We start from the raw sequence: 26,143 nt of genomic DNA, 5'->3' as shown, positions 1-26,143 counted from the left end.
CATAGATTTCAAAGGGATTTTGGTATCCCACCTTCAAGGTTGTTATAAAAGAGTTGAAGAGATGTTAGAGAGACCATGTTTGTGAAAACATCTGGGATGGGACCTTGTAGCTGATTTCTTTCTAATCCAATATGGACAAGGTTGCTGCTGAGATTAGATATCCTATAAAATATTGAGGTATTCAAAAGAAGATTCTCATAAAGTTCAAGGACCTGAAGAGAGGTGGAAGAAGAATTAATAAAGGGCATTGATGATCTGAGGTCAACATCAGGAAGATCACATTTTCATAACTGAAGCTCTATTAGTGAAGAGTGTGTGCTTATAGTTTGTGGCCAACTTACAAGCTTGGAAAAATTTAGAGATATCATGTTCAAGTATCTCAAGGAAGAAAGATGAGACAACCAATCTCGATTTTTTTGATGTAACATGGTTGAAGGAAAGATCAAGGGTCTGCAAATACTCAAATGGAATTTAGGGTTATGAATAATTTAGTATATTTCTATTCTTCTCACAAGGAGGTATTTATAGTGATACAAATACAAGCCTATCTAGGAAGTAATTACAATAAGGAAAAAAGAAATAAATGCAACCCAGTTAAACCGATATTCCTATAATTACAAATCAATTATAATAAAGGTAATTGTCTATGATTCCTATTGTGATTCTGTGATTCATGCCAAAACTCCCCCTCAAGATGGTGCATAGATGTTGCTTATGCTCAGCTTGACAAGTGAATCTGTAAAGGCTTGATTTGATACGGCCTTGGTAAACATATTCTCCAATTGTTCAGTAGTCTTAACATATGGAACTTCAATAATCTTCTCTTCCAATTTCTCATAAATAAAGTTCTGATGAATCTCTACATGTTTCGTTCTATCATGTTGAATTGGATTTTCAGCAATCTTAATTGTTGACTGATTATCACAATACAACTTCAAAGTATCCTTAGTAGGAAAACCCAACTCCCCCATAAGCCTTTTCAACCATATTAGTTCACAAACACCTTTCACCATAGCTCGATACTCGGCCTCTGCACTCGACAAAGAGACAACCTTATGATTTTTACTCCTCCAAGTAACCAAGTAACCTCATGCAAACGTGAAATAAACAGATGTCGATCTCCTCTTATCCCTATTTCCTACCTAATGTGAGTTTGTATACCCCACAACCTTTACAGGCCCATGCTTTAAGAACATCAGAACTTTTCCTGATGCTACCTGAAAATTCGGGCTACTACATCTATATGTCGTACACTTGGATTATGCATAAACCTACTTACACACTTACTGCATATGCAATATCAGATCTAGGGTGAGACAAATATATCAAACTATCAACCAACCTTTGATATTGTTCCTTATCAGTTGGAACTTGATGTGGACATTCTTCCAAACCATGATTTTGTTTTATAGGAGTAACAATCAATTCACACCCAAGCATATCTGTTTCCTTTAGCAAATCAAGAACATATTTTCTTTGTGACAAGAAAATTCCCTGTTCAGAATGAGTTACCTCAATACCCAAAAAATATTTTAATCCACTGAGATCCTTCATATTGAACTCAGAAGCTAAATAGCCTTTTAGTTTGCCAATTTCATCAAGATAATCACCAGTCACAATCATATCATCCACATAAATAATAAGAGCTATTAACTTACCATTCTTCCTTTTAAGAAATAAAGTATGAACAACATTGCTCTGCTCATAACCATATTTTTCAAAGGCAGGAAGGAATCTCCCAAACCAAGCTTTTGGAGACTGCTTCAATACAGTGTCTTCTTCGATTTACTCACAACACTTGCATCATTATGAGCATTATGACCTGGCGGCAATGACATGTAAACTTCCTCATGTAAGTCTCCTTGTAAGAAGGCATTTTTTACATCATATTGATGCAATGGCGAGTTAAAGTTTTTAGCTAAAGATAATAGAACTCTAAGCCACCTGTGCAAATGTCTCTTGATAATCAATACCATAAGTCTGTGTAAAATCTTGGGCCACAAGTCTGGCTTTGTACCTGTCAATAAAACCATTTGGTTTGTGTTTTATGCAACCAACTGGTTTATTCCCTTCTGGCAGTTGCACCAATTCCCAGGTTTGATTTTTCTCAAGAGCTTACGTCTCTTAGTTCATAGCACTCGCACATTTTGAATCAGAGAATGTATCTTGTACTTTACTAGGAGTAGCCACTGTAGATTTGATTTACAAATGCCTGACAAGCTTTAGCTAATCTATGAGTAGACATATAATGAACAATACTTCACCTTTGTCGAAGGCTTTGGTGAATATCTATCTGGTGGCTTCCCATGATTACTCCTTGGTGGTAACTGATACACACTACACTCAACAATTTCACAATCATTATTAGTATTAATCAAAGATTCTATACTTACCTCAAGAATGTCAGCATGAGGAGACTCAGAACTGGTCACTAGAAAGGTAGTAAAGAGAGATGCTGCCGACTTTATTAGCTATGGGTGCGGCGGTGCTGGTAGGTTTAGTCACAGGTGCAGTATCTGTGCATGTTGATTCGTTACTAGCTATCAAGTCACATGTGGCTAGCCAATTAACCTAAATGTTATCTTGAAAGAACTCCATCCATTTCAAATTTTCAACGCTACTCTCTCCCAAAAGAGGAGAATGGGATACGAGTTAAGCAAAATACATCTCATGCTCAAAAAACGTAACATCCATAGTAACATAAAAGTCGAGTTAGCGGATGAAAGCACCAATAACCCTTTTGATAATAAATAAATACACACTTCACAGCACACATATCAAATTTCTTACGTTGGTGTTTGTGCAAGTGCGCAAAAGCAACGCACCCAAAAACACGAGGTAGAAGAGTGAGGTGAGATGGAAGGGAAACATAAGCCTCCAATTTGTCCAATGGGGTCTTAAATTGCAGGATACTACTAGGAACACAGTTTAGAAGATAGATTGTAGAGGTGATCGCTTCATCCTAGAATTGTGGGGTTAGGCTGGCACCAAAAGAATAGCATAAGTAATTTCAAGAATTTGGCGATTCTTCCTTTCAGCTACATCATTCTACTGAGGTGTGTAGGGACAAGTAGTGTCATGTAGAATTCCATGTTCTTGAAAATAACTGTGTAAGACCTGATTAACATATTTACCATTATCATTCGAACGAAGAACCTTTGAAGTAGCAGAAAATTGAGTTTTAATCACCTGGTGAAAAGTTTGAAAGCAAGCGAAAACATCACTCTTATTTTTCATCAGATACAACCACGTCATGGGGGGTGCAATCATCCACAAAAATAACAGACCAATGGAAGGCAGAAGTAGTAATAACTGGAGCAGGGTCCCAAACATCATAATATGCCAAAACAAAAGGCACAAATCTTTTATAAGAGCAAATAGGATAAGTTGCACGGTGACTTTTTGCAAAATGCAAGTGGCAAACATAAAATCCGAAGGTTTACAAGCTGAAAATATAGATGGAAACAAATGCTGTAAATAGTCGAATGAAACATGACCCAAACGAATATGCCATAACCACAGTTGATTCTCAAATGCACGGTTCGAACCCTTTACAAACAAAGATTTGCTCACACACACATCATCCACCTAGTACAAGCCCTCTCTCTTAGTATCACGCCCAATAATCTCCTTGCTGTTGAGATCTTGAAGAAGACAGAAGTAGTAGGATAGATTAATACTAAACAATATTAATTTAATTGTTTTGTTATTTGCGGAATAGATAACAAATTATTAGAGAGGTAGGAATCAATAACGTATGGTACAATGTGAGAGAGGGACTAAATCAACACTTCTGGCACTAGTAACCGGAGAGGGCACACCATTGACATTAGTGACAAGAGAACAAGCAGGAGAATGATTATGGTGAATGAGAGACGCATCAAATGTCATATGATTAGTAGCTCCAGAATCAAGTATCCAAACGTGGCCCTTTAAGAATCAGTAGCAAGGAGAGCTAGAACAATATTACCTGATTGTTGGAGAAGGGCAATATCTACCCCAAAAAGAGTAGACGTAATAGACACCACAGGAGATACGACAGCAACAAGAGGTGTCGGTTCAGCAGTATAAACGGCGGCTATTCCCTTTTTTAGGCTAAGGCTGTTGTCTTGGCCTTTACGGGCCCTTCGTTCTTTATAACTATCCTACCATTCAGGGTATCTGTTCTTTTGAAAGCACTGCTTTCACAGTACTGCGACAGTTCACTTCCCAGTAGTAGAACCATGAGATGAGTGTTGAGTCAACGACTGATTCCCATGTTTCTGTTTGGGCCAAAAAGCAACCACATGCTGACCACTTCTCAGAAGGGCCTGCGAAACAAAAAAACGGAGGATTGGGCTTTGATTTCAAAACTAAGCAGAAGCCCAAAAGCCAGAACTAGTGGCACATGATTTTTCTTGCAAATCAACCACTGAAAATGGATAAAAGAAATTGAAAAAAAGGTTTGATGGGGCCCAGCTGTTGGTTCACCACTAAAATCTCAAAGCCCAGAGTGCAAAGACAGCAAAGATCTTTTTTTGGAAAGCCTATTTTCAGAATTCACTTGACTACTTGACTTGAAAAAGTCAACAATATCAACTGGAAGTGATAAGAGAGTTAAAATTGGGGCAGCTATAGAAAAATGACATCTTTGAAACTTTGCCAAACAGAAGGTCAAAATCCCATATATATATATATATTCGTTCAGTGATATTTTTTCTACTCAAAAGAAAGCCACTGTTTTCAAGAGATAAGCAGACTACATTTTGGAGGTAAGCAGGAAAACAGGGAGTTGTTCAAATGGAAAATCAAACTAAACATCACAGTTTGAGCTCTTACAAAAGTAGTTGGGATTAAAGAAGGATTAGGTTTTCTTTCAAGAAAAACAGGGAAGTGATTGACCTTTGGAACTGACTGTTGTGAGCTTGTCAGCCAGAATTGATAAAATCCCTTTTTCTTTGCATTTAAAAATGAGAGATCTTTTGAGAATTTTTGCCGCCCACTATTAAAAGAATCACCCTATTCCAAAAAACATTTCTTATAAATATAAGAGAGGGCGAATGGAGCAAAGGACACTCATTTTTGAACAAATCAATCAAACAATCAAAAATTAACCAAAGGCAAAAAACTCAAAATGATCACTTGATCACTGAGAACCTTCAAACAAACTGGAGCAACCAAAAGCTCATTTGAGCCACAAAAGAAGCCAGCTATAGATCAGAACTTCCAAACTTCAGACTTAGAGAAATAAGTCATTCAAAACGAGACTTCTCTCGTTACAAATTTGGTTTAGCAAAGCCAAGACAAACAGAGTTTCAGTTTTCACAAATATGAAAACCTCAAGAAATTTTACAGTGCAGTTCCAGCTTATTAAGTCCTCAAGTCCAGCCACTTCTGCCCCTTCAGACTGAAGAAGCCGCAGTTCTGCCCGCTCAAAAGCCTCCCAAGACTTGAAGTAGATTAAAGCTCTGCCAAAATTGAACTTTGGTATCGATTTACAGCTGAAGCTAAGCAGTTGAAGTTATTAACAGCTCAGTCCATCGCAGACATACTCAGTCCAGCCCCGATCAGAAGTTTCTACCTAGGCATAAATGGAATTCCAGCCCTTTGTTTTGTCTTTCTAGAGTTGATTTTTCCCTTTTTAATTATGTAGAAGGTAGTTCTACCTAAAACAGTCCACTTTATTATCATCTATTCTGGCCAGAACTACCAATTTTATACTGTGATAAAATATGAAGTCCTCACCAATCTGAGATAGGAAAAGAACTTACTTGAGAGATATTCCTCACCCAAATTCACAATCGTTTGTTTAGAAATTAGTAACTTAGAGCGCAAATTATCTGTTTCAAAGAAGTCACTAAGATTTTTTTATTGCTAGCAGTGGCACGCTCGCGCACCAAAGAAAGTTGGTTTGTTGACCAGTCAATGGTTTTTAAGGCAATGAGGAACTTTGCCCTTCCATCACAGGAGCAAACATAAAACGGGCAAACAGTTTCTTGATAGCCATAGGCACATTGGAAGCACTACTTGGATTAAGGATGGTATTGTGACGTTTCTCCTCACTCCTCACAGTGGAAAAGGCTGTCGCCAGATTAGGGAATGGTTATGTACAAAGAATTTCTCCTTGAATAGGATCATAAATATCATGAAGACCAGTCAGAAATAGATAAACACGCTCCTCATCAATCTACTTTTGGTGAACCTTAATCACGTTAGCCTGGGTAAAAGTAATTGGCTTGCAGTGATTAAGCTCCTGCTAGATAGTCTTCAAATCAGAAAAATAGGACCCAAAGGGTCTTCCTACCTGCTTAGTCTCCATAGCTTTGCGAGATAAATTATAGATAATTGATCTATCAGCACCTTCATAATATGTGTGAGACGCATCCTCCCAAATATTTTTGGCTGTGGGAGGATGAATGAACAAATTCATCACACCCGGTTCCATGGCACCGATAAGCCAACCTTTCATAATAGCATTCTCCATCACCCACTTGTCATAGGTGACTGCATCAGGAGCAGGTTCTGGAATAGTACCAGTAAGATAGTAATAGCTTCGGACTAGAGAGTGTAGTTGGTGCCATTTAACTTGACACCATAAGGAATAGATGTCGGGTCGGAAACAACAGTCACAACCTGCGTAGAAGCAGAAGTGCTTGAAGCATTAGCAGCAACCTCTTGATAAAAAAGTTTGCGAATCTCAATATCGTCAAGAGCCATAAAGGTAGATTAGGGTAAGGTGTTGAATAAAGTGCAGCAAATTTCGGCATGGGCAGGAAATATATGCAAACGTAGGGAGAAATAGTAACAATTTGCGGGAAGGCAAGGGTAGGAAAAATTGTGGCAAGGTACGATAGCAATAATAGTAGCAGCGACGGCGGCGACTACAAAGAATAGCAACTGCAACAGGATCCTAGGATCACTGATATGGTACCAACTCAAATAGAATTTAGGATTATGAATAATTCAGTATATATATTTCTGTTCTTCTCACAAGGAGGTATTTATAGTGATACAAATGTAAGCCTATTTAGGAAGTAATTACAATAAGGAAAAAAGAAATAATTATACTAACGTCTCAGCATTTGTTGGCAACCAAACAACCCAATCAATTTCCAGCATAGAATTAAATACCCCACCTTCAAGAAAAAATAAACACCACATTTCAGAAATTTTCCAGAGAGAATGAAACCAAAAAGAGAAGAAAATAAACAAGGGAAAAAATGAATGTACAGACAAAGAAGAAGAGACGAAGAAGAGCCTAACGTCACGTAAGCCACATTTTCTCCATAGACTAATGGGGATGAGCCTAACCTCACGTAAGGGGCAGCTTATTTTTCGAGTGCTGATGATTTGTTCTTCTTTTGAATGTTTTGTTGATATTTTTGTAGCATGATGGATTCTAGCCGCCGCACCCACGCACATGATTTTTAAGAACAAGAACTATATGCTGCAGACCCACCCCATAAACGCAGAAAAGGAAGAACAACAGTCACAAGGAATTCGACTAGTGCTGTAGACGTGCCTACAAAAAAAATCACATTTTAATCTAATAGGGTTTTTCTTTTTAGATTTGTATGAGTTTTAGTTTTGAGGGCATTTAAATTTATTCAAATGGGTTTTTGGTTATAATTGAAAGTTTTTATAAAAATTGACAGTGACTAAAAGTCGAAATTTTTTTTTTTGCGGATGAAGATTGAGTAGAAGTCTACACACGTATAACTAGAAATAATTTCCATGCAAATTCATTTGTACAAAGCAATGAAATTTAACCTACTTAAAGGCAATCCATGTTCCTGGGAGCTATATATATCAATATGGACTGCAAAAATCAAACTCCGCAACTCAGTTTGATAAATAATGAATATCATATCCATTATTCGGTTGTTATGGCGCATAATAATACTAAGTCGTTGCTATGGAGCTGCAGCGCCTATAGCAAAGCCTAATTGCACAACGCATTGTGGAGATGTTGCCATCCCATTCCCTTTCGGGATTGGACCTAACAAAGATTGTTACTTAGATGAATGGTTTCAAATAGATCGCAGGCACGACAACTCTACGACCTCAGCTAATTACAGCAGACAGGAGCCTTTCCTCAAGAGCGTCAACCTGGAGCTGCTAACTATTTTTCCGTTTGAAGATGGCACGCAATCGATTCGGGTTAAGAACCCTATTACCTTCTTCAGCTGCGAGGGAAAGGAAACTCGCCAACCCCAGAATTTGACGGGCAGTCCTTTCATTTACTCTCGGACACACAACATATTCATTGCAGTGGGTTGTGAGCTCTTTGCCCAAATGAACTCAGATCATGAGACTGTCGCTGGATGCGGGTCGATTTGTCATAACAATACAGACGGCGACTATGACAACTGCTATGAAGGTATTGGCTGTTGCCAAGATACTCTTCCACGTAATAAACTCACCAGCGCTTTTAGTATTGAGATAACATCAAATCCAATGGGCGATTGCAAGTATGCATTTTTGGTTGAGACAGATTGGTTTGCGAATAACTTAACGAATTTTCGAGACGTGAAGGATATGGACAGCGTTCCTGTGGTGCTGGATTGGATCTTAAACGTACATGACTATGGTGAAAGATTCAGAGAAAAACCAGACCTGACTGGTAACCAATCAACACCCTTTTGCACCAGCAATTATGATTTTACTTGGTACAATCGGACCAGGATGATTTGTATCTGTCCGCCAGGCATGGAAGGAAATCCTTATCTTGTCCAACCTTGTCAAGGTACACAAACTGAATCTCTTCTTTCTGGATTTAGATTGATCCTTTATTTTTTATCTCAGTGGTCTACTATAAAAATGTAAAGGTATTTACCCTCGCAAAGAAACTACGAGAGGGTGGGAATGGAAATGATTATGTAGAAAGCTTTTATTGAAATCGCTTTTGTTAGAAGCACATCAAAATTTATGATAAAAATTAAAGTGCTTCTTAGAAACTTTGTTTATTTAATGTTTTCAAAAGAGATGAGTGGATCAGTTCGTTTGGGGGCTTACTTTAATGAATATGATGTGTTGAAATTGCTGAAGAATATAAGTCCCACATTGGAAACTTGAATAAGTATTCGTTTGTGAGTGCTTTTGAAACTGCTAAAAGCGCTTTCAAATGGGTAAAAGCGCTTCTATCTTTTAAAAATAATGTTTGGCAGAAATTATAAAAGAGCTTTGGGTGGGATTCAAAAGCATTTGAAGTTGTTTTTGTAAACGTGAGTTATTTAAATAAGTATGTAAATATATTGTGAATATTAGGAGTCCTTTATTAGGAAGGATTTATTGTTGTGTCCTTTATTGATTAGTGTTTCCTTGTAGAGTAAGGATTGTATGTGTATATATTTCAAGGAAGTAATACAATGGGAATTACCCCGTAAAATTCTATTTGGTATCAGAGCTTAGGTTACCGTAACCCTAGAATATTTTTCCGCTGCTGTTGACGGCCGACTCTTTCTTTTCTGCAATATTCCCTTGCAGAACGTCAGGCTGTGTGGGTGTGTGTGATATTGCCGTGTGTGATTTGGCTGTGCTGTGTGGATTAGTACCTCCAGAACCGTGTGGATTGCTACATCAAGAGCTGTGCACCGTAAGATAGGATGGCCTCTTTGGAAGATAGTGCTGTTTTGAAATTGGAGGGTAGCTCTCGTACACCAACCAATACTCCAGTATTGAATCCTGTTGTTATTCAGAATGATGCGTCTGCTGTACCAAACACAGTGAAGTTGAATGGATCAAATTATCCTCTTTGGTCCAAAGTTTTGGAGATGCACATCGCTGGACGCGGTAGGAAAGGCTTTGTGACAGGGAGTACCGAGGAACCTGCTGAGAATAGTGCTGGGTATGAGACATGGGAGACAGGGAATGCAATCGTAAAAGGGTGGTTGATCAATTCCATGGAACCTGCTATCATGGGATTTTTTATTCACCTACGTACTGCTAAAGAAGTTTGGGAAGAGGTGGCTCGGACCTATTATGATGGTTCGGATATTTCTCAAATTTATGAATTAAAGGTTAAATCCTTCAGACTCCGTCAAGAGGGCCGACCGGTTGGTGTGTATTACGCTGATCTCAAGTCCGTTTGGCAGGAGTTAGATCAAAGGAGACCAATCAAGATGGCGTGTGCAGTGGATCTCAAGACCCTTCGAGATGAGATTCAAATTGATCGTGTGTATGCCTTTTTGGCGGGTTTGGATGATCTCTTTGATAAAGTACGTAGTGATATTCTACGTACTCAACCCTTGCCATCTGTTGAGGAAGTGTTTTCTGTTGTTCGGCGTGAAGCACAAAGACATGCCACCATGATGAGTGGGAGTAACAACCAAGGAGGGCTGCCATCCATGGCCATGGTCTCTCGGCCCGCCGCTGCCTTTCGTCCGAGTAATCCTTCTAGTCAGTCTTTAAATTCTCGTCCATTTACCCGAGAAAATAAAGATGATTTGAAGTGTACTTTCTGTGGACAAACCCGTCATACTGAGGATACGTGTTTTGCCAAGCATGGGGTACCTGATTGGTTCCCATAATTGAAGAAGAAGCTACGTGCAAAGGAGCGTGGGAGTGGGGGAAATAATGGAGGCCGTGCATCCCTGGCTACTGCCCCACCAAAAGCTAAGGAGGATGAGACTATCTCCAATAACCCGAGTCAAACTTTGTTGACTCGTTCTACCCATGGTGATTCATCCTCCACTATAGGTACTGTAGGGCATGTTTTTTTGGCCTCCGACACTGAGCATCATGCAGGTTGGATTCTGGACTCTGGTGCAACAGATCATATGACATACGATAAGAATGTATTCCAATATATGACAACATCTCACAGGGAATATATTGCAACTGCTAATGGTACCCGAGCACCTGTTGTTGGTGCTGGTACCGTGTATCTCACAGCCTCTCTCCCTTTACACCGATGTTTGCTTGTTCCATCTTTATCACATCATTTACTTTCCATACCACAGCTTACTGAACAATTGGATTGTGTTGTTCTAATGTATCCGTCCTTTTGTCTACTTCAGGATATTCAGACCAAGGAGATAATTGGGCGTGGCACTAAGAGAGAGGGGTTGTACTACGTGGATGATGTCGTTCCTGGCAGAGCTCATGCAGTCCGAGTGCTCCGTGGTAGTAATTTACAAGAAGTATGGTTATTGCATCGTCGATTAGGCCATGCATCCTTTAGCTATTTAAGGCGTATGTTGCCTCATTTATTTAGTGGAATAAATGAATCAGACTTACAGTGTGAAGTATGTATTCTTGCTAAAAGCCATCGTGCTTTGTTTCCTCCTAGTATGAATAAAAGACATTTTCCATTTGATCTTGTGCATTCCGATGTTTGGGGGCCTTCTCCAATTGTTACTTCTTCTGGACTTCGGTGGTTTGTTACATTTGTTGATAATTGCACTCGTATGACATGGCTTTATGTGTTGAAAAATAAAAGTGATGTTGGTGCCATATTTCGGTCATTTGCTCAGATGGTTCAAACGCAATATTCTTCCGTTATTAAAGTTCTACGTTCTGATAATGGAGGAGAATACATTAATTTTGAGTTGTCGGAGTTTCTCCGTGGTCAAGGGATTCTCCATGAAACCACATGTCCGCATACCCCACAGCAAAATGGGGTTGCAGAGCGTAAAAATTGTCACATTTTGGAGACAGCTCGTGCCTTACTCCTTGGGGCCTCGGTTCCTCCACGTTTTTGGCCTGAAGCTGTTACTTATGCCGTGTATGTCATTAATCATATGCCCTCTCGGGTGGTTGGATTTCAAACACCTATTCAGGTCCTCATTCAACATGCTCCAGTGGTGTCCAGTAATACTCTCACTCCTCGAGTATTTGGTTGTGTGGCTTATGTTCATATTCCGAAAATACATCGTAGTAAATTGGATCCGTGTGCCCTACGGTGTGTCTTTGTGGGTTTCTCGTCTCACCAAAAAGGGTATAAGTGTTACCATCCTGGGACCCGACATATGTATGTAACCATGGATGTGACTTTCTCTGAAACAGACTATTTCTACACTTTTGTACCTTCCACTTCAGATCACCAGGGGGAGAACACTGATGGTAATCTGAGTTGGTTGGATCTAGGGGGAGATGTGACTATTGAACAGCGTGTAGAATCTGGTACTAAGCCCCTACTAGGAGAGTCACGGCAAGCTACTATCGAGATGAACCTTGCTGTTGAACAACCTTGTGCGGAGCCCAGTATACCCTTTATTGAGGAGCCTAGTACATCTTCTCTCTCTAGTTCCGAAGTGCCGCCCAATACATCTTCTCTCTCTAGTTCCGAAGTGCCGCCCAATACATCTTCTCTGAATATGCCTGAGGTAAGTATCGTAAATGATTGTGTAACTAATCCAAGTGTAGGTACTTATAAATTGCCGCCAAGACAAAATCGAGGTGTGCCTCTTGATAGGTTTTCTCCTGAAGGAAAGGTGAAGTATCCGATAGCCAACTATGTATCATGCAATAAGCTTGCACCAGAGCGTCAGACTATGGTAAGTAATATGGAGTCTATCCATGTACCAACTCGAGTGGAGGAAGCTCTAAAAGATCCAAAGTGGGCAAAAGCAATGGATGAGGAAATGTTGGCATTGCAAAAAAATACTACTTGGGAGGTGATGAAGCTACCCATAGGGAAGAAGACAGTGGGATGTCGGTGGGTGTTTACAGTTAAATATAAAGTTGATGGAACAGTAGACAGATACAAAGCAAGGTTGGTGGCTAAAGGATATACCCAAACATATGGGGTAGATTACCAGGAGACTTTCTCCCCGGTTGCCAAGATGAATACGGTACGTGTTCTTATCTCTTTAGCTGCAAACATGGATTGGCCATTAAAACAGTTTGATGTGAAGAATGCATTTCTCCATGGGAATTTGGAGGAAGAAGTGTATATGGATTTTCCTCCTGGATATAGCAATGGTGGGAACACCGGAGTATGTCGGTTGCGTAAGTCACTCTATGGACTTAAGCAATCGCCTCGTGCATGGTTTGGTAGATTTACTCAAGTCATGAGAAAGAATGGATATTGTCAGAGTCATTCTGATCACACCTTGTTTGTGAAGCATAGACAGAATAAAGTAACAGCCTTGATTATCTATGTAGATGACATGATTATAACAGGAAACGACGTTGATGAGATGTCCAAGTTGCAAGGAAATCTCGCGGTCGAATTCGAGATGAAGGACTTAGGGGATTTGAAGTATTTCTTGGGAGTTGAAGTTGCTCGCTCGTCAAAAGGTATCTTCTTGTCTCAACGTAAGTATGTACTGGATTTATTAAAAGAAACTGGTATGTTGGGATGTAAGCCGGTAGAGACGCCTATTGTTGAGAAGCATCATTTGTGTTTGGATCCGGAACAGAAACTAGTTGATAAGGGTAGATATCAGAGACTTGTAGGGAGACTGATTTATTTGGCTCATACTCGTCCTGATATTGCATATGCTGTGAGTGTTGTGAGTCAGTTCATGCATTCACCGAGTGTGGATCATATGGCTGCTGTTCTGCGTATCTTGGCATACTTGAAGTCGGCACCTGGAAAAGGAGTCTTGTATAAAAAAAATGGGCATTTGAGGATTGAAGGGTTTACTGATGCGGATTGGGCAGGTGATGTAACTGATAGACGGTCTACTTCTGGATATTTTACCTTCGTTGGAGGGAATTTGGTGACATGGCGAAGTAAAAAACAGAAGGTGGTGTCACGGTCTTCAGCTGAGGCCGAATATAGAGGTATGGCTCAAGGAATCTGTGAAATCCTTTGGCTCCGAAAACTTCTTTGGGGACTTGGTTTTAAACCAAAGGATACCATGCAGTTGTTTTGTGATAACAAGTCAGCAAGAGACATAGCTGATAATCCAATACAGCATAATAGAACGAAGCATGTAGAGGTTGATCGTCATTTTATCAAAGAAAAGCTTGAGAAGAAGATTGTATCAATACCGTTTGTGGAGTCAGAGGGACAACTTGCAGATGTTCTTACTCATGCAGTATGTAGTCGAAAGTTTGGTAACTCACTTGACAAGTTGGGCATGTGTGATATATATGCACCAACTTGAGGGGGAGTGTAAACGTGAGTTATTTAAATAAGTATGTAAATATATTGTGAATATTAGGAGTCCTTTATTAGGAAGGATTTATTGTTGTGTCCTTTATTGATTAGTGTTTCCTTGTAGAGTAAGGATTGTATGTGTATATATTTCAAGGAAGTAATACAATGGAAAATTACCCCGTAAAATTCTATTGTTTTTTAAGAAGCACTTGAGAAATGCTTCTTCATAGAAGTTCTGCTAAGTAAATACACGGGAGCACTTGGCTCCCTTTAATGAAAATTTCAAAACACCGAAAATATCCCTATTTAATTTTCTAAAACGCCACAATACCCTCATCAGTTCTGTCGCTCGTTTCGAAAACGCCAAAATATCCCTATCTTCTTCACGATTTTGTGTACCCAGCATGCACCAATGAGTAGTAACAATAGCCCAACACTGGAGCCAAGACATGCATCAATAGGTATTGAATTATATCCATTATCATTTCTAAACATGAGATAATATTACCATGGTGGAAGATACATATATTATTATTTTGAGAGATGTAATAAGAACCCAGCAACCCCAACAAAAAAACCCCCAAAATCAACATTTCTTCCTCCTTTCTTAATTGATTATGGTTTTATGTTTTGATTAGTTGATTTAGGAATGAAAGTGCTATCGTTTAATTTTTCAATGCTATTTTCTTTTAAAAAATTTCAAAACTTTTACATTATGACCCTATGTCCTAAAAATCCTAGATTCGCCATTGTTGAGACACGAATACAAATCTAATTAACGCCAAATACTTGTCAACTAACTCATGTCTCCATCCAAGCTGCAGGAAGTACCTGTGCACCTTCTCTGAATCATCTAATTAACACCAAATACTGTTCATTTAAAATTCATAAAAATTTGGTTTTCTTTTTAAATCTTTTTTAAAAAGTAAATTATTTAAAAATATATATTGTATTTTAAATACACCTGACACTATATTATTGGAGATGTGGGCACTACATATATGGAGTTTAGGGATGTTTTATGATATTAAGTCTTTTATTCATATATACGATAATGGTTTTATCCTCCATTGAGAAGGTTAAGACAAATAATTATTTGCTTTGCTAATTAAATATTCCATGCTTTCGACAAGACATCAGATAAGATACTTTTTATTTTTTATTTTTAGTATTTTTTTAAATAAAGCAGATAGGAAACTTAAGAAAGGAGGAAGAAGCAAAATAATTGAAACAGCAACAATATTAAAACCCCAGCTAAAACAACCAACAACAACTAACCAATATTAATCATGCTTGTCTTAGTAACCCCTAGCGTGTCAGTCATCAAAGAGGGCCAAGCCAAACCGGGAGATGTCGCGTGGCTCCAAGCAGCCAATCTGTCAGCAACCGAGTTCTTCTCTCTATAAATATAAAAAACTTGGAACATGAGTCTTCCTTGAATATCATAAAAAACTTGGAACCCTTCTCTTCTTTTCTTTTATTATTTCTGGTCCAACATATACTTTGTTTTCTAAAAAGGAAGAGAAAGGTAGAAAAATAAAGCACATACGACTTCACTTTTTTTAAATTTTATTTGGTAAAGATATGTAGACTTCACTTTAATACAAAAAATGATCATTTACTTGAGAATTTTATATTTTATCGCATGAGGTAAACACGGCTAGTTAGAAATTCATGTACACAATACTTTCCGCCAAATTCATGTACACAATACTTTCCGCCAAATTCATGTACACACGTACTTCAATGCATGTTCCTTTTTTCGGAGCTATATAAAGTTTGATCATTACATCAATTTGGATTGCAAATCAGTTTGATAAATAATGAATATCATATCCATTATTCTGTTGTTATGGCGCATAATAATCCTAAGTTGTGGCTATGGAGCTGCAACAACTAGTGCAGCATCACTGCCTACAGCAAAGCCTAATTGCATAACGCATTGTGGAGATGTTGCCATCCCATACCCTTTCGGGATTGGACCTAGCAAAGATTGTTATTTGGATAAATGGTTTCAAATAGACTGCAGGCACTCCAACTCTACAACCTCAGCTAATTACAGCAGGCAAGTGCCTTTCCTCAAGAGCGTCAACCTGGAGCTGCTAAGTATTTCTCCGTTTAATGATTATGGCGTGCAATCGGTTCAGGTTAAGAACCCTATTACTTTCTTCAGCTGTGAGGGAAAGGAAACTCGCCAACCCCTGAATTTGACAGGCAGTCCTTTCATTTACTCTCGGACAGACAACATATTCATTGCAGTGGGTTGTGACCTCTTTGCCCGTATGCGTTCAGATCATGGGCCTGTCGCTGGATGCGGGTCGATTTGTCGAAACAATACAGGCGGCGACTTTAGCACCTGCTATAAAGGTATTGACTGTTGCGAAGATCGTCTTCCAAGCTATGAACTCACCAATTTTAGTATTGAGATACCATCAAATTCATCAACATCAGATCCAATGGGCGATTGCAAGTATGCATTTTTGGTTGACTATAGTTTTAAGAATAACTTAACGAATTTTCAAGACGTGAAGGATATGGACAGCGTTCCTGTGGTGCTAGACTGGATGTTAAATGTATATGACTATGGTGAAAGATTCAGTGAAGGATTCAGAGAAAAACCAGACCTGACTGGTAACCAATCAACACCCTTTTGCACCAGCAATATTAGTAATTCGACTTCTCAGTACAACCGGAACATGATGACTTGTATCTGTCCGCCCGGCACGGAAGGAAATCCTTATCTTCTCCAACTTTGTCAAGGTACGCAAACTGAATCTCTCTTCTTTCTGGATTTAGACTGATCCTTGATTTCTAATCTCAGTGGTCTACTATAAAATAGTAAAGGTATTTACCTTAGTGGTTGCAAGCCCCATGGCATCAGTTCGAATCCTCCCCTCCCCTTAGAGTAGACTATCCATCGAATAAATAAATAAAAAAAAAAGAAAAAAAAAAAAGAGGGCCTCGTATATGGAAATGATTATGCAGAAAGCACTTTTGCGCATGCTCATAAACAGTTTTTTTTTTTGAAATCGTTAGGATTTGCATTAATATAATAAATATGTTTATCTTATTTCAAACCCCTCAATCAAATCCTCTCATTATTTTCGTTTGTTATGTATAAATATGTTTATCTTAATTCAGTACAAAGAATTTTTCTTAATAATCTAGATTACTGATCTGTTATCACTTTGTCAAATAATGTAAAATCACGTATCGGAAACTTAACAAATAACTAAAACATATAATGATTGGTTCTAGCCAGATAAGTAACTAGAATTCGAATTGAGTTTATTCTAGTATAATATATCTTTTCACTTTTTGATGAAATTTGAACATGCGATTCTTATGTGAGTGAGTTTTTTTTTTTTGTTTTTTTTTTTTCCCGAAATATATGATTGAGTTTGGACTGAAGCATATAGTCATCATCATTTCAGATATTGATGAATGCAAAGACATTCCGTGTATGGGCAACGATGCATGTGAGAACTTTGTTGGGGGTTATAGATGCTACTCCAATACAACTGCATGTGAGTATTTTGCTGTTGGGGGTTACTATAATAGTACTGTCTGCCACGCCAGAATCACATCAGAACGGACTTCTGGAATCCGTAATATTATTTTAGGTATAGAACTCCTATATGCTATCCTAGACCTTTATATCTCAAAATAATATTATATCTATCTTGAGTTAATTACACTAACATCCTCTAAAAGTTTAAGGTTTTTCACAAAATTCCCTAGGTTTTAGAAATTATATGAACACCCCCTGAAGTTTTAAATTGTTTTCACAAAACCCATTTCCATTGATTTTTATCCAAAAGAATGATTGAAGTTAATTTTGTCATTTGCATATATTTAAAAAAAAAATCAAATCAAATCATCAAATTTTAGACAAATAATCAACAAAAAGAGGTTTCGACTGGAAACCTTAGGGGTATAAGTGTAAGTAACTCTATGTATCTTCCAATATGTAATGTTATTCAACATTTGTTTTGTTACAATATATTATTCAACAAGGGTTTATTCAATTATTTTCGTGTTTAGAAAAGATAATGGATATAATTCAGTTAATTTTAAGCTCCTATGGAAAACTACTGATGCAGGCCTTGGCTCCGGTGTTGGGCTATTGTTACTACTCATTGGTGCATGGTGGGTAAACAAAATCGTGAAGAAAAGGAAAACCATTGCACGCAAGAAAATGTTTTTCAAACAAAATGGTGGTTTATTGTTAGAGCAACAGTTATTGTCTGGCGAAGTTAATGTTGACAAAATCAAGTTATTCAATTCAAAAGAATTAGAAAAGGCCACCAACAATTTTAGTATTGATAGAATTCTTGGTCAGGGAGGTCAAGGTACCGTTTACAAGGGCATGTTGGCGGATGGAAGAATTGTTGCAATAAAGAAGTCCAAAATGGTGGACAAAAGCAGGCTCTCGGAATTCATCAATGAGGTTGTAATTCTTTCACAAATCAACCACAGAAATGTGGTTCAAATTATTGGTTGTTGTTTAGAGACCGAAGTTCCACTTTTGGTCTACGAATTCATACCGAATGGAACTCTTTCTCAATATATCCAAGAGCAGATTGAGGAATTCCCACTCACATGGGACATGGGTTACAAATTGCCACAGAAGTTGCAGGAGCTCTTTCGTACTTACACGGTGCAGCTTCCTTTCCCATATATCATAGAGACATCAAGTCTGCCAACATACTTTTGGATGAAAAATACAGAGCAAAAATTGCTGATTTTGGAACTTCAAGATCAATTTCCATTGACCAAACTCATCTGACCACATGTGTACATGGAACATTTGGTTACTTGGACCCAGAGTACTTTCAATCAAGCCAATTTACAGAGAAAAGTGACGTCTATAGCTTTGGAGTGGTCCTAGTTGAGCTCTTGACAGGGCAGAAACCAATTTCTGCAGTAACATGGTCACAAGAAGAAGAATACAGAAGTCTTGCCACATATTTCATTACCTCGATGCAAGAAGATCGTCTGTTTAATGTTGTTGATGCTCGAGTTCTGAAGGAGGGCTCTGAAACAGAAATCCAGGTAGTCGCTAACCTTGCAAGGAGATGCTTGAATTTGAATGGAAGAAACCGTCCTACAATGAGAGAGGTTACATCAGAGCTAGAGGCTGTACAAATGTCAAGAAAACCTTCCATTAGTGCTCAGCAAAATTCTGAAGGGGTTGATTTTGTGGAAGACAATTCAGTTCGGCATTGGGATGTTGAATCACTTTCAGAAGTGTCGGCTAGCTACTAAAAACATGGGTTTATGCCATTGTTGCCATCTACATGTTATAGTGAATTTCTTTTAATGAAATAAACTTTGTTTCAAATTTTTTTTTTTTTTTGGGATGAAAAAAGGGGGCAAAAACCCCAGAAGACAACCTACACCAGAAAATAAGTAGGAACTAGCCTAGATCTAGTAATTCCTAACAAATCATCAATCAAACTAGGCCCAATCCAAGCTGGAGCATCAACAAAAATATAAAAACCCAGGTCTAAGTTATAGCTCCAGGTCGCCAAGCAATCAGCAACACTGTTTTTCTCTCTGTAAACGTGATAAACACTGCATCAGTTGATCTTATGCATCAGCTCCCAGCAACTAGCAACTAAGGCAGCAAGAGGATGAACATCAGTAAGGCGCTGCTTCTGGATCAACTGGACAGCAAGTGCTGAATCCATTTCAACTACAAGGTTATTAATCTCTTTGTCCAAAGCAAGCTTCAACCAAAAAATAATCCCCATATTTCTGCCTCAAGAATTTGCCCCTTCCCCAAGTTGACAGCAAAGCCACTGATCCAATCTCCAGAGGAATTTCTAATAACACCTCTAGCACCAATATGACCAGAGCCATTCCTCCTAGACCCATCAACATTTAACTTGAACTGGCCAGAAATAGGAGGTTCCCACTTTAGATCAACTTGGACTTTATGATTATGCTTACAGAAGACATGAGAAGCCTTAAACCACTCATGGACAGCACGAACAATAAGCTGTTTAGGATCAGAAGACACATCTTCATCCCCTTGAAAAACTTGGTGATTTCTCCATTTCCACACATACCAACAAGTAAAGATGAACACCAGACTTCAGGGGATATTACTACACCAAACTGCCTGGGAGAGAAGATTAGTCTGGAACCAAGGCAGAAAATCCATTTAAAAGAAATGGCCCTGATGACGAGGCATTAAAACAGTATTCCATATATCTCTAGCCTTATAGCAATCACGAAGAATATGTAAAGCAGTTTCAATAGGCCACTCACAAACACCACAAGAAGCATCAAGAGTCAACTGTCTTCTAACTCTTTGCTGATTGGACAGAATTTTACCTTACAGTAAGCCAAACAAAGATCTTCAATTTAGGAGGTATCTTTAATTTCCACAAAGAACTGAAACTATAATCAGGCCATGAGGGACCCTTAAAGAACATATTGTAAGCGGTTTTAACAGAGAAAACTCCATTGGCAGTTCCTTTCCAAATCTGGCAATCCCGCAAATTACTAGCAAAACCCACAGGATAATTAACAACATGTTGAACAAGATCTTCCGTTAAAGCTCTTAGTAATTTATCCAGATCCCACCACTCATCTTTAAAAAAATTGGAGACAGAGCAATCTATATCCTCAATATGCAAGACTCCATCATGCTTCAACAAAGGCTCATCAATAAGCCAACTGTCTTTCCAAAATTTAGTAGTATCCCCCTTACCAACCCTCCAACCTATACCTTGCCTTAACAACTCCACCCCATACATAACACCCTTCCAAGTGGTAGAACAATCCTGTCGAAAAATCAAAGAAGAATCTAAGACAGATTTCCCTTTAAGATATTTGGACTCATAGATCTTAGCCCATAAGCGCTTGTCATTTTTATGTAATCTCCACCCAACTTTAGCCAAAAGGGCCTTATTCATGGCAGTAGTTTTTTTAAAACCTAAACCCCCCTTGTGCTTAGGACGACAAGCTAAATCCCATTGACAGAGGTGGATCTTAAGCTTTTTCTCACTGCCACCCCAAAAGGAGTTACGATTTAATTTGTCCAGCTCTTGCCCAACACTAACAGGCAACTTGGAGGTCTGCATAGCATAGATTGGAATAGCAAAAGTGACAGCTTGTATAAGAGTTGCTCTACCAGCCAAAGAAAGAAACTTTGACTTCCAAGAAGCAAGCCGTTTATGCACTTTATCAATTAAATTGCCACAGGTTAATTTAGTAATTCTAGAATGCAACATAGGCATGCCCAGGTACCTACCAAGGTCCTCAGTAAGAGGGGAGCCACAAATCAGACTTACCTCCTTAGCTGTCTCCTTCCTTGTATTAGGAGAGCAGAAAACAACAGATTTATCATAATTCACTGTTTGCCCAGAAGCATTGCAAAACCTCTCCAGACAATTCTTTAGCACCCTAGCTTGAGTAGAATTAGCTTCAGCAAAGAGAACTAGATCATTTGCAAAAAATAAGTGAGATACAGCTGGGTCAGATTGAGAAGATTTAACAGGTTTCCACTCCTTTTTTAACAGAATCCCCAATAAGACGAGAAAGTTTCTCAATACACATCACAAAGAGATAAGGAGATAAAAGGTCTCCTTGTCTAATGCCATTCTTAGGAAGAAACTGATCAGTAAGCTCACCATTCATGCAGATTTGATACCTCACAGTAGAAACACAACTCAAAATCAATTTAGTGATAGGACAAGGTAACCCCAACTCCACTAACACATGCTCAACAAACTTCCAATTTAATCTGTTGTAACTTTAGACAAATCAATTTTCCAGGCCATAAAGCCTTTCTTTCCCTTTAGACAGCTTAAATTTATGCATCAACTCCTGAGCAATAAGGATGTTGTCAGTGATTTGCCTACCAGGCACAAAACTTACCTGGTTAGGGCTGATGATATGAGGCAGAATATGTCTTAACCTAGCAACCAAAACTTTGGAAATAACTTTACAAAGGGTAGAGCAAAGGCTTATGGGTCGAAAATGCACCATAGTCTGCGGGCTGTCAACTTTAGGGACCAAGGTGATTAGAGTATAGTTAAGCTTCTCTGCACTACTACAAAAAAGCAAAAAGACGACGGTAAATCACCGTCGTGTATTCGGTTTTTCAATGGTCGTGGAATCCACCGTCATCTTTTCCCTCATAAACCACGACGCTAAATCACCGTCGTTGTTAAAATATACAACGTCATCAACAAATACAAAACGACGTCTTTGAAGATCTAAAAAAGCTGTCGGGGATGAGAATAGACGACCAACTCTCTAAACAAACCGTCGTAAAAAAGGAAAAATATGACACATATTAACAGAACAAGGCCGCAAGATAGACATACAACGACGAAAATTAAAATAAGGCGCCGTTAAATATCATTTTCACGACAATAAAAAATATGACGTCTTTAAATACATTAGAAGACGACGTTATTGATTCCTACTACGTCGCCTATATAAAAACAGCCGTCGTAAAATAAATTTTCCACTTCGATTTTTCTATAAAAGATGACGTGGAAATAGTTGTCAGTGTCATTATTTACGACGTATGTATTTATAGAGTAGACGTTGAACAACGAAACAACGTCGGTTACAAAATATGAGAGTCGTATTACAAAATTTATACGTCCTATTTTCAGAAACAAACAACGACGATAAATATTAGACGTTGTTAAATAAAACAACGTCGAAAACAAATAAAAACAGACGTGTTTAGTCTGCTAAAATTTTAAAAAATAGTCGAGGATGAGAATAGACGACCAACTCAAACAAATCACCGTCGTTAAAAAGGAAAAATATGACACATATTAAAAGAACAAGGCCGCAAGATAGACATACAACGACGACAACTAAAACACTACGCCGTTAAATATAATTTTCACGACAAGAAAAAATATGACGTCTTTAAATATATGAGAAGACGACGTTATTGAAATCTACTACGTCTCTTATTTACAAACAACCGTCGTGAAATAAATTTTCCACTTCGATTTTTCTAAAAAAGATGACGTGGAAATAGTTGTCAGTGTCATTATTTACGACGTATGTATTTATGTAGTTGACGTTGAAATGCGAAACAACGTCGGTGGAATTTATATAGTCGACGTTGTATTTATATGTATTCATTACTCACGACGCACTTATTAATGTAGACGACGTTGAACTTCTAAACAACGTCATTATTTACGACGCACGTATTAAACAACGTCGGTTCCAAATTAATGTTCAGATAATTTATCTCGTTTTTTAGACGTCGGTATTATGGGATTGGAGTCGTGTTATTTAGAATTACATGGCGGTTCTTAATCCTTCCCCGACGTGATATCCTGGATAATTTCTTCACAATAGCGTCGTGGTTCTTCATTGTTACGTTGCTTTAAGACGTCGGTAAATATGCTGAATAAATGGTTCACCATAACGTCGTGTTTTATTTGAACAGACGTCGTTTTTTATGCAGAATATAATGATGTAATCTGGATCCAGTATTTTTTGCACTGATTGTTTTGTGGCCAAAACCTGTATAATGAAAGTGAAGAAATCACATTACAATATATTACAAAATTAATGTCATACACTGCCAATTACATAAGCATCATTCAATCCATATATCTTCACACCCACCTCGAATATTTTGACCACCTAACTCACCCACCAGTTCATCAAATGTGTCAACATTTGGCATCCCTCTAGTAAATGGCTCACACTCAATTATCACATCACCTAAGACTTCATCACCAATAACATCATTATATTCTCTATTAGGCATTGATAACACTACCGACCAACCACGATGCATCGGGTCGTCAATAAAAAAATATTTGTTTGACTTGAGAAGCCAAAACAAATTGGTCATTCCTATGTCCAATTTTACTCAAATCTACAAGGGTAAATCCAAGTTCGTCGACTACAAGACCAGAACTATCTATCCAATCACACCTAAAGACTGGGATTGTAAACTTTTGGTAGTCAAGGTCCCAAATTTCTTGAATGACACCATAGAAACCCATATTTGAGAGAATTGGGTTTTTATCCTTGGCACTAGCAACTTGCATGGTATGTGCAAGTAAATAAACTCCACTATTTTGAGTTGTCCGCACATCATCTTGTGCCTTGATATTGAATTTAATACCTTTAATAAGATAGCTCCTATATAATGGCACTGCCATGTTTGGACCAGCTGCTAGCCACCTTAAATTTTCTGATACGCCATGATTGTCTTCCTCAAGTTCACTTTGAACCTGCAAATTAATCAAATCTTAATTCAATCTAACATAGAAATAAGAAGAAAATTTCAAAAATGATTGTCTTCCTCATGTGTTGTAGTTAGAAGATTTTCTACAGCAAAGTTCAAAAATGCTTCCACCCCAAATTCATATGCCTTCGATCTTCTATCCGCGTGCATCCATGACTTATCCATCTCCGACACTATAACCTATTATCTATAATAAAGTGAAAATACAGGCAATGACCATCACTATAGCAGATTATACAAAGATCTAATAGCAAGTAATACACAAATAGAGACGACGGGTTTTAAACAAAAACAGACGTATTTGGCATATATAGACGACGGATTTTCAACAGACGTCGTCTATTATAAGTAATACAAACGACGGTTTATGAAAAAACCGTCGTGTATAAGTAATAAAACGACGGTAGTTTAAAAAAACCGTCGTGTAATCGTCGTCGTATGCCTAAAAATTCGTCGTGTCTCAGTTTATTTTCAAGAACACAAAACCCATTAAGAACACAACATATATATGAAACCAAGCAAGAAACCAACATATACATGAAACCAAGCAAGAAACCAACATATACATGAAACCAAGCAATAAATCCATTAAATCCATTCCCAATTCAACATAACATAGGGTGATTAAAAGATCCGACAAAATTAAATCCATTCCCAATTCAACATAACAGATAATGTAATCCATGAACCCATTTAAACAGAAAATCCATGAACCCATACCTATAAGCACATTATTAACAGATCGCAAAGCATATACCTAAAACCCTTTAACAAAACAACCTAATATCATTCAATGAATTTACAAGGGAAGATAGGGTTTGTACTTACAGGTTGGACGAGCTCACAGATTCGACGGAGCCTGGAGAGTGCAACTTTTAATTAGAGCAGAAGTGAGAGAGCGAAATGTTATGTTGCGCGAAATCTGAAAATTTTAGGTTTCAGGGTTCGAAGTATAAGAATAAGAGCCAAATCTAAAAAATTTAGGTCGCGCGAAAATTTTTAGAGAGCGCGCGCTTTAAAACGTCGAAAGAAAAACCAAGGCGAAAGTTCTACAAGGACCGACGTAAATTTAATATTCCACGACGGAAACTTCATTTTTCGGAAAAAGAACGTAAGGCCGTTTATTTTGAAGCTTCATTTTTCGGATTAATTTTAAATTTATTTTGAATATTTTTATATAACGACGACTGAAAAACCACGTCGGGGTTAAGAAATTAAAGACGTTGTAAATTATATAAACCAACTTACATATTAAAATGACGTCGTTTAAAGTGGAAACCATGTCGTATATTTTACTGCACGACGTAAAATATGTATTCCACGACCCAACCACCGTCGTTAAAAATTAATACCCTAAACCCATAAAACTAAATTATACAATTTAAAAAATTAAGTTTATAAAAGGGTTTATGGTTTTACAGCCTAATATATACCCTAGACTACCCAAAAATTATACTTTAAAAATAAACCCCAATAAATAAAAACCCTAATCTCTAAACCATAGACTCTAAACCCTAAACCATAAAACTAGAAGTGATTTTATGACTCATCAAAACAATTTTGTTTTGGAAGGTCATTTTAAATTTTTGTTATTCAAAATGAATTTTTTCAAGGTTTATGTGGAAGAAAATATATCAATGACTTCATAGGAGTTGACTTTTCATTTTTCTGATTTATTTTAAATTTATTTTGAATATTTTGATATAAAAATAATAAAATATACTTATCACAACAACAAACCACGTCGGGGTTAAGAAATTGAAGGCGTTGTAAATTATAATAGGCGACTTACATATTAAAATGACGTCGTTTAAAGTAGAAACCATGTCGGATATTTTACTGCACGACGTAACATATGTATT

At 37.8% G+C, this 26,143-nt stretch overlaps 2 protein-coding genes across 2 annotated transcripts; both read left to right on the top strand.

The window, feature by feature from the left end:
• Positions 1 to 7,836: 7,836 nt before the first annotated feature.
• Positions 7,837 to 8,876, top strand: LOC117628885 (wall-associated receptor kinase-like 5). The gene is made up of 2 exons (XM_034361436.1): positions 7,837 to 8,602; positions 8,785 to 8,876. Exons 1-2 carry the CDS (start codon positions 7,837 to 7,839, stop codon positions 8,874 to 8,876), a joined length of 858 nt encoding a protein of 285 aa, XP_034217327.1.
• A 6,976-nt stretch (positions 8,877 to 15,852) lies between these two features.
• On the top strand, positions 15,853 to 19,297 carry LOC117628884 (wall-associated receptor kinase-like 1). The gene is given in 4 exon segments (XM_034361435.1): positions 15,853 to 16,789; positions 17,464 to 17,637; positions 18,133 to 18,639; positions 18,642 to 19,297. Coding segments are annotated over 4 exon segments (2,274 nt in total).
• The last annotated feature ends 6,846 nt before the right edge of the window (positions 19,298 to 26,143 follow it).

The sequence above is a fragment of the Prunus dulcis genome, chromosome 5, assembly GCF_902201215.1.
Source record: "Prunus dulcis chromosome 5, ALMONDv2, whole genome shotgun sequence".
NCBI classification, from domain to species: domain Eukaryota; kingdom Viridiplantae; phylum Streptophyta; class Magnoliopsida; order Rosales; family Rosaceae; genus Prunus; species Prunus dulcis.
This window is presented reverse-complemented; position numbering and strand designations above follow the sequence as displayed.

What these genes read in the sequence shown, in the direction of transcription:
- LOC117628885 (XM_034361436.1), top strand. Translation starts at nt 7,837, where the DNA reads ATGAATATCATATCCATTATTCGGTTGTTATGGCGCATAATAATACTA. An exon ending in AGAAAAACCAGACCTGACTG is followed by an intron (nt 8,603 to 8,784) that starts GTAACCAATCAA and finishes TTTTTATCTCAG; the next exon opens with TGGTCTACTATAAAAATGTA.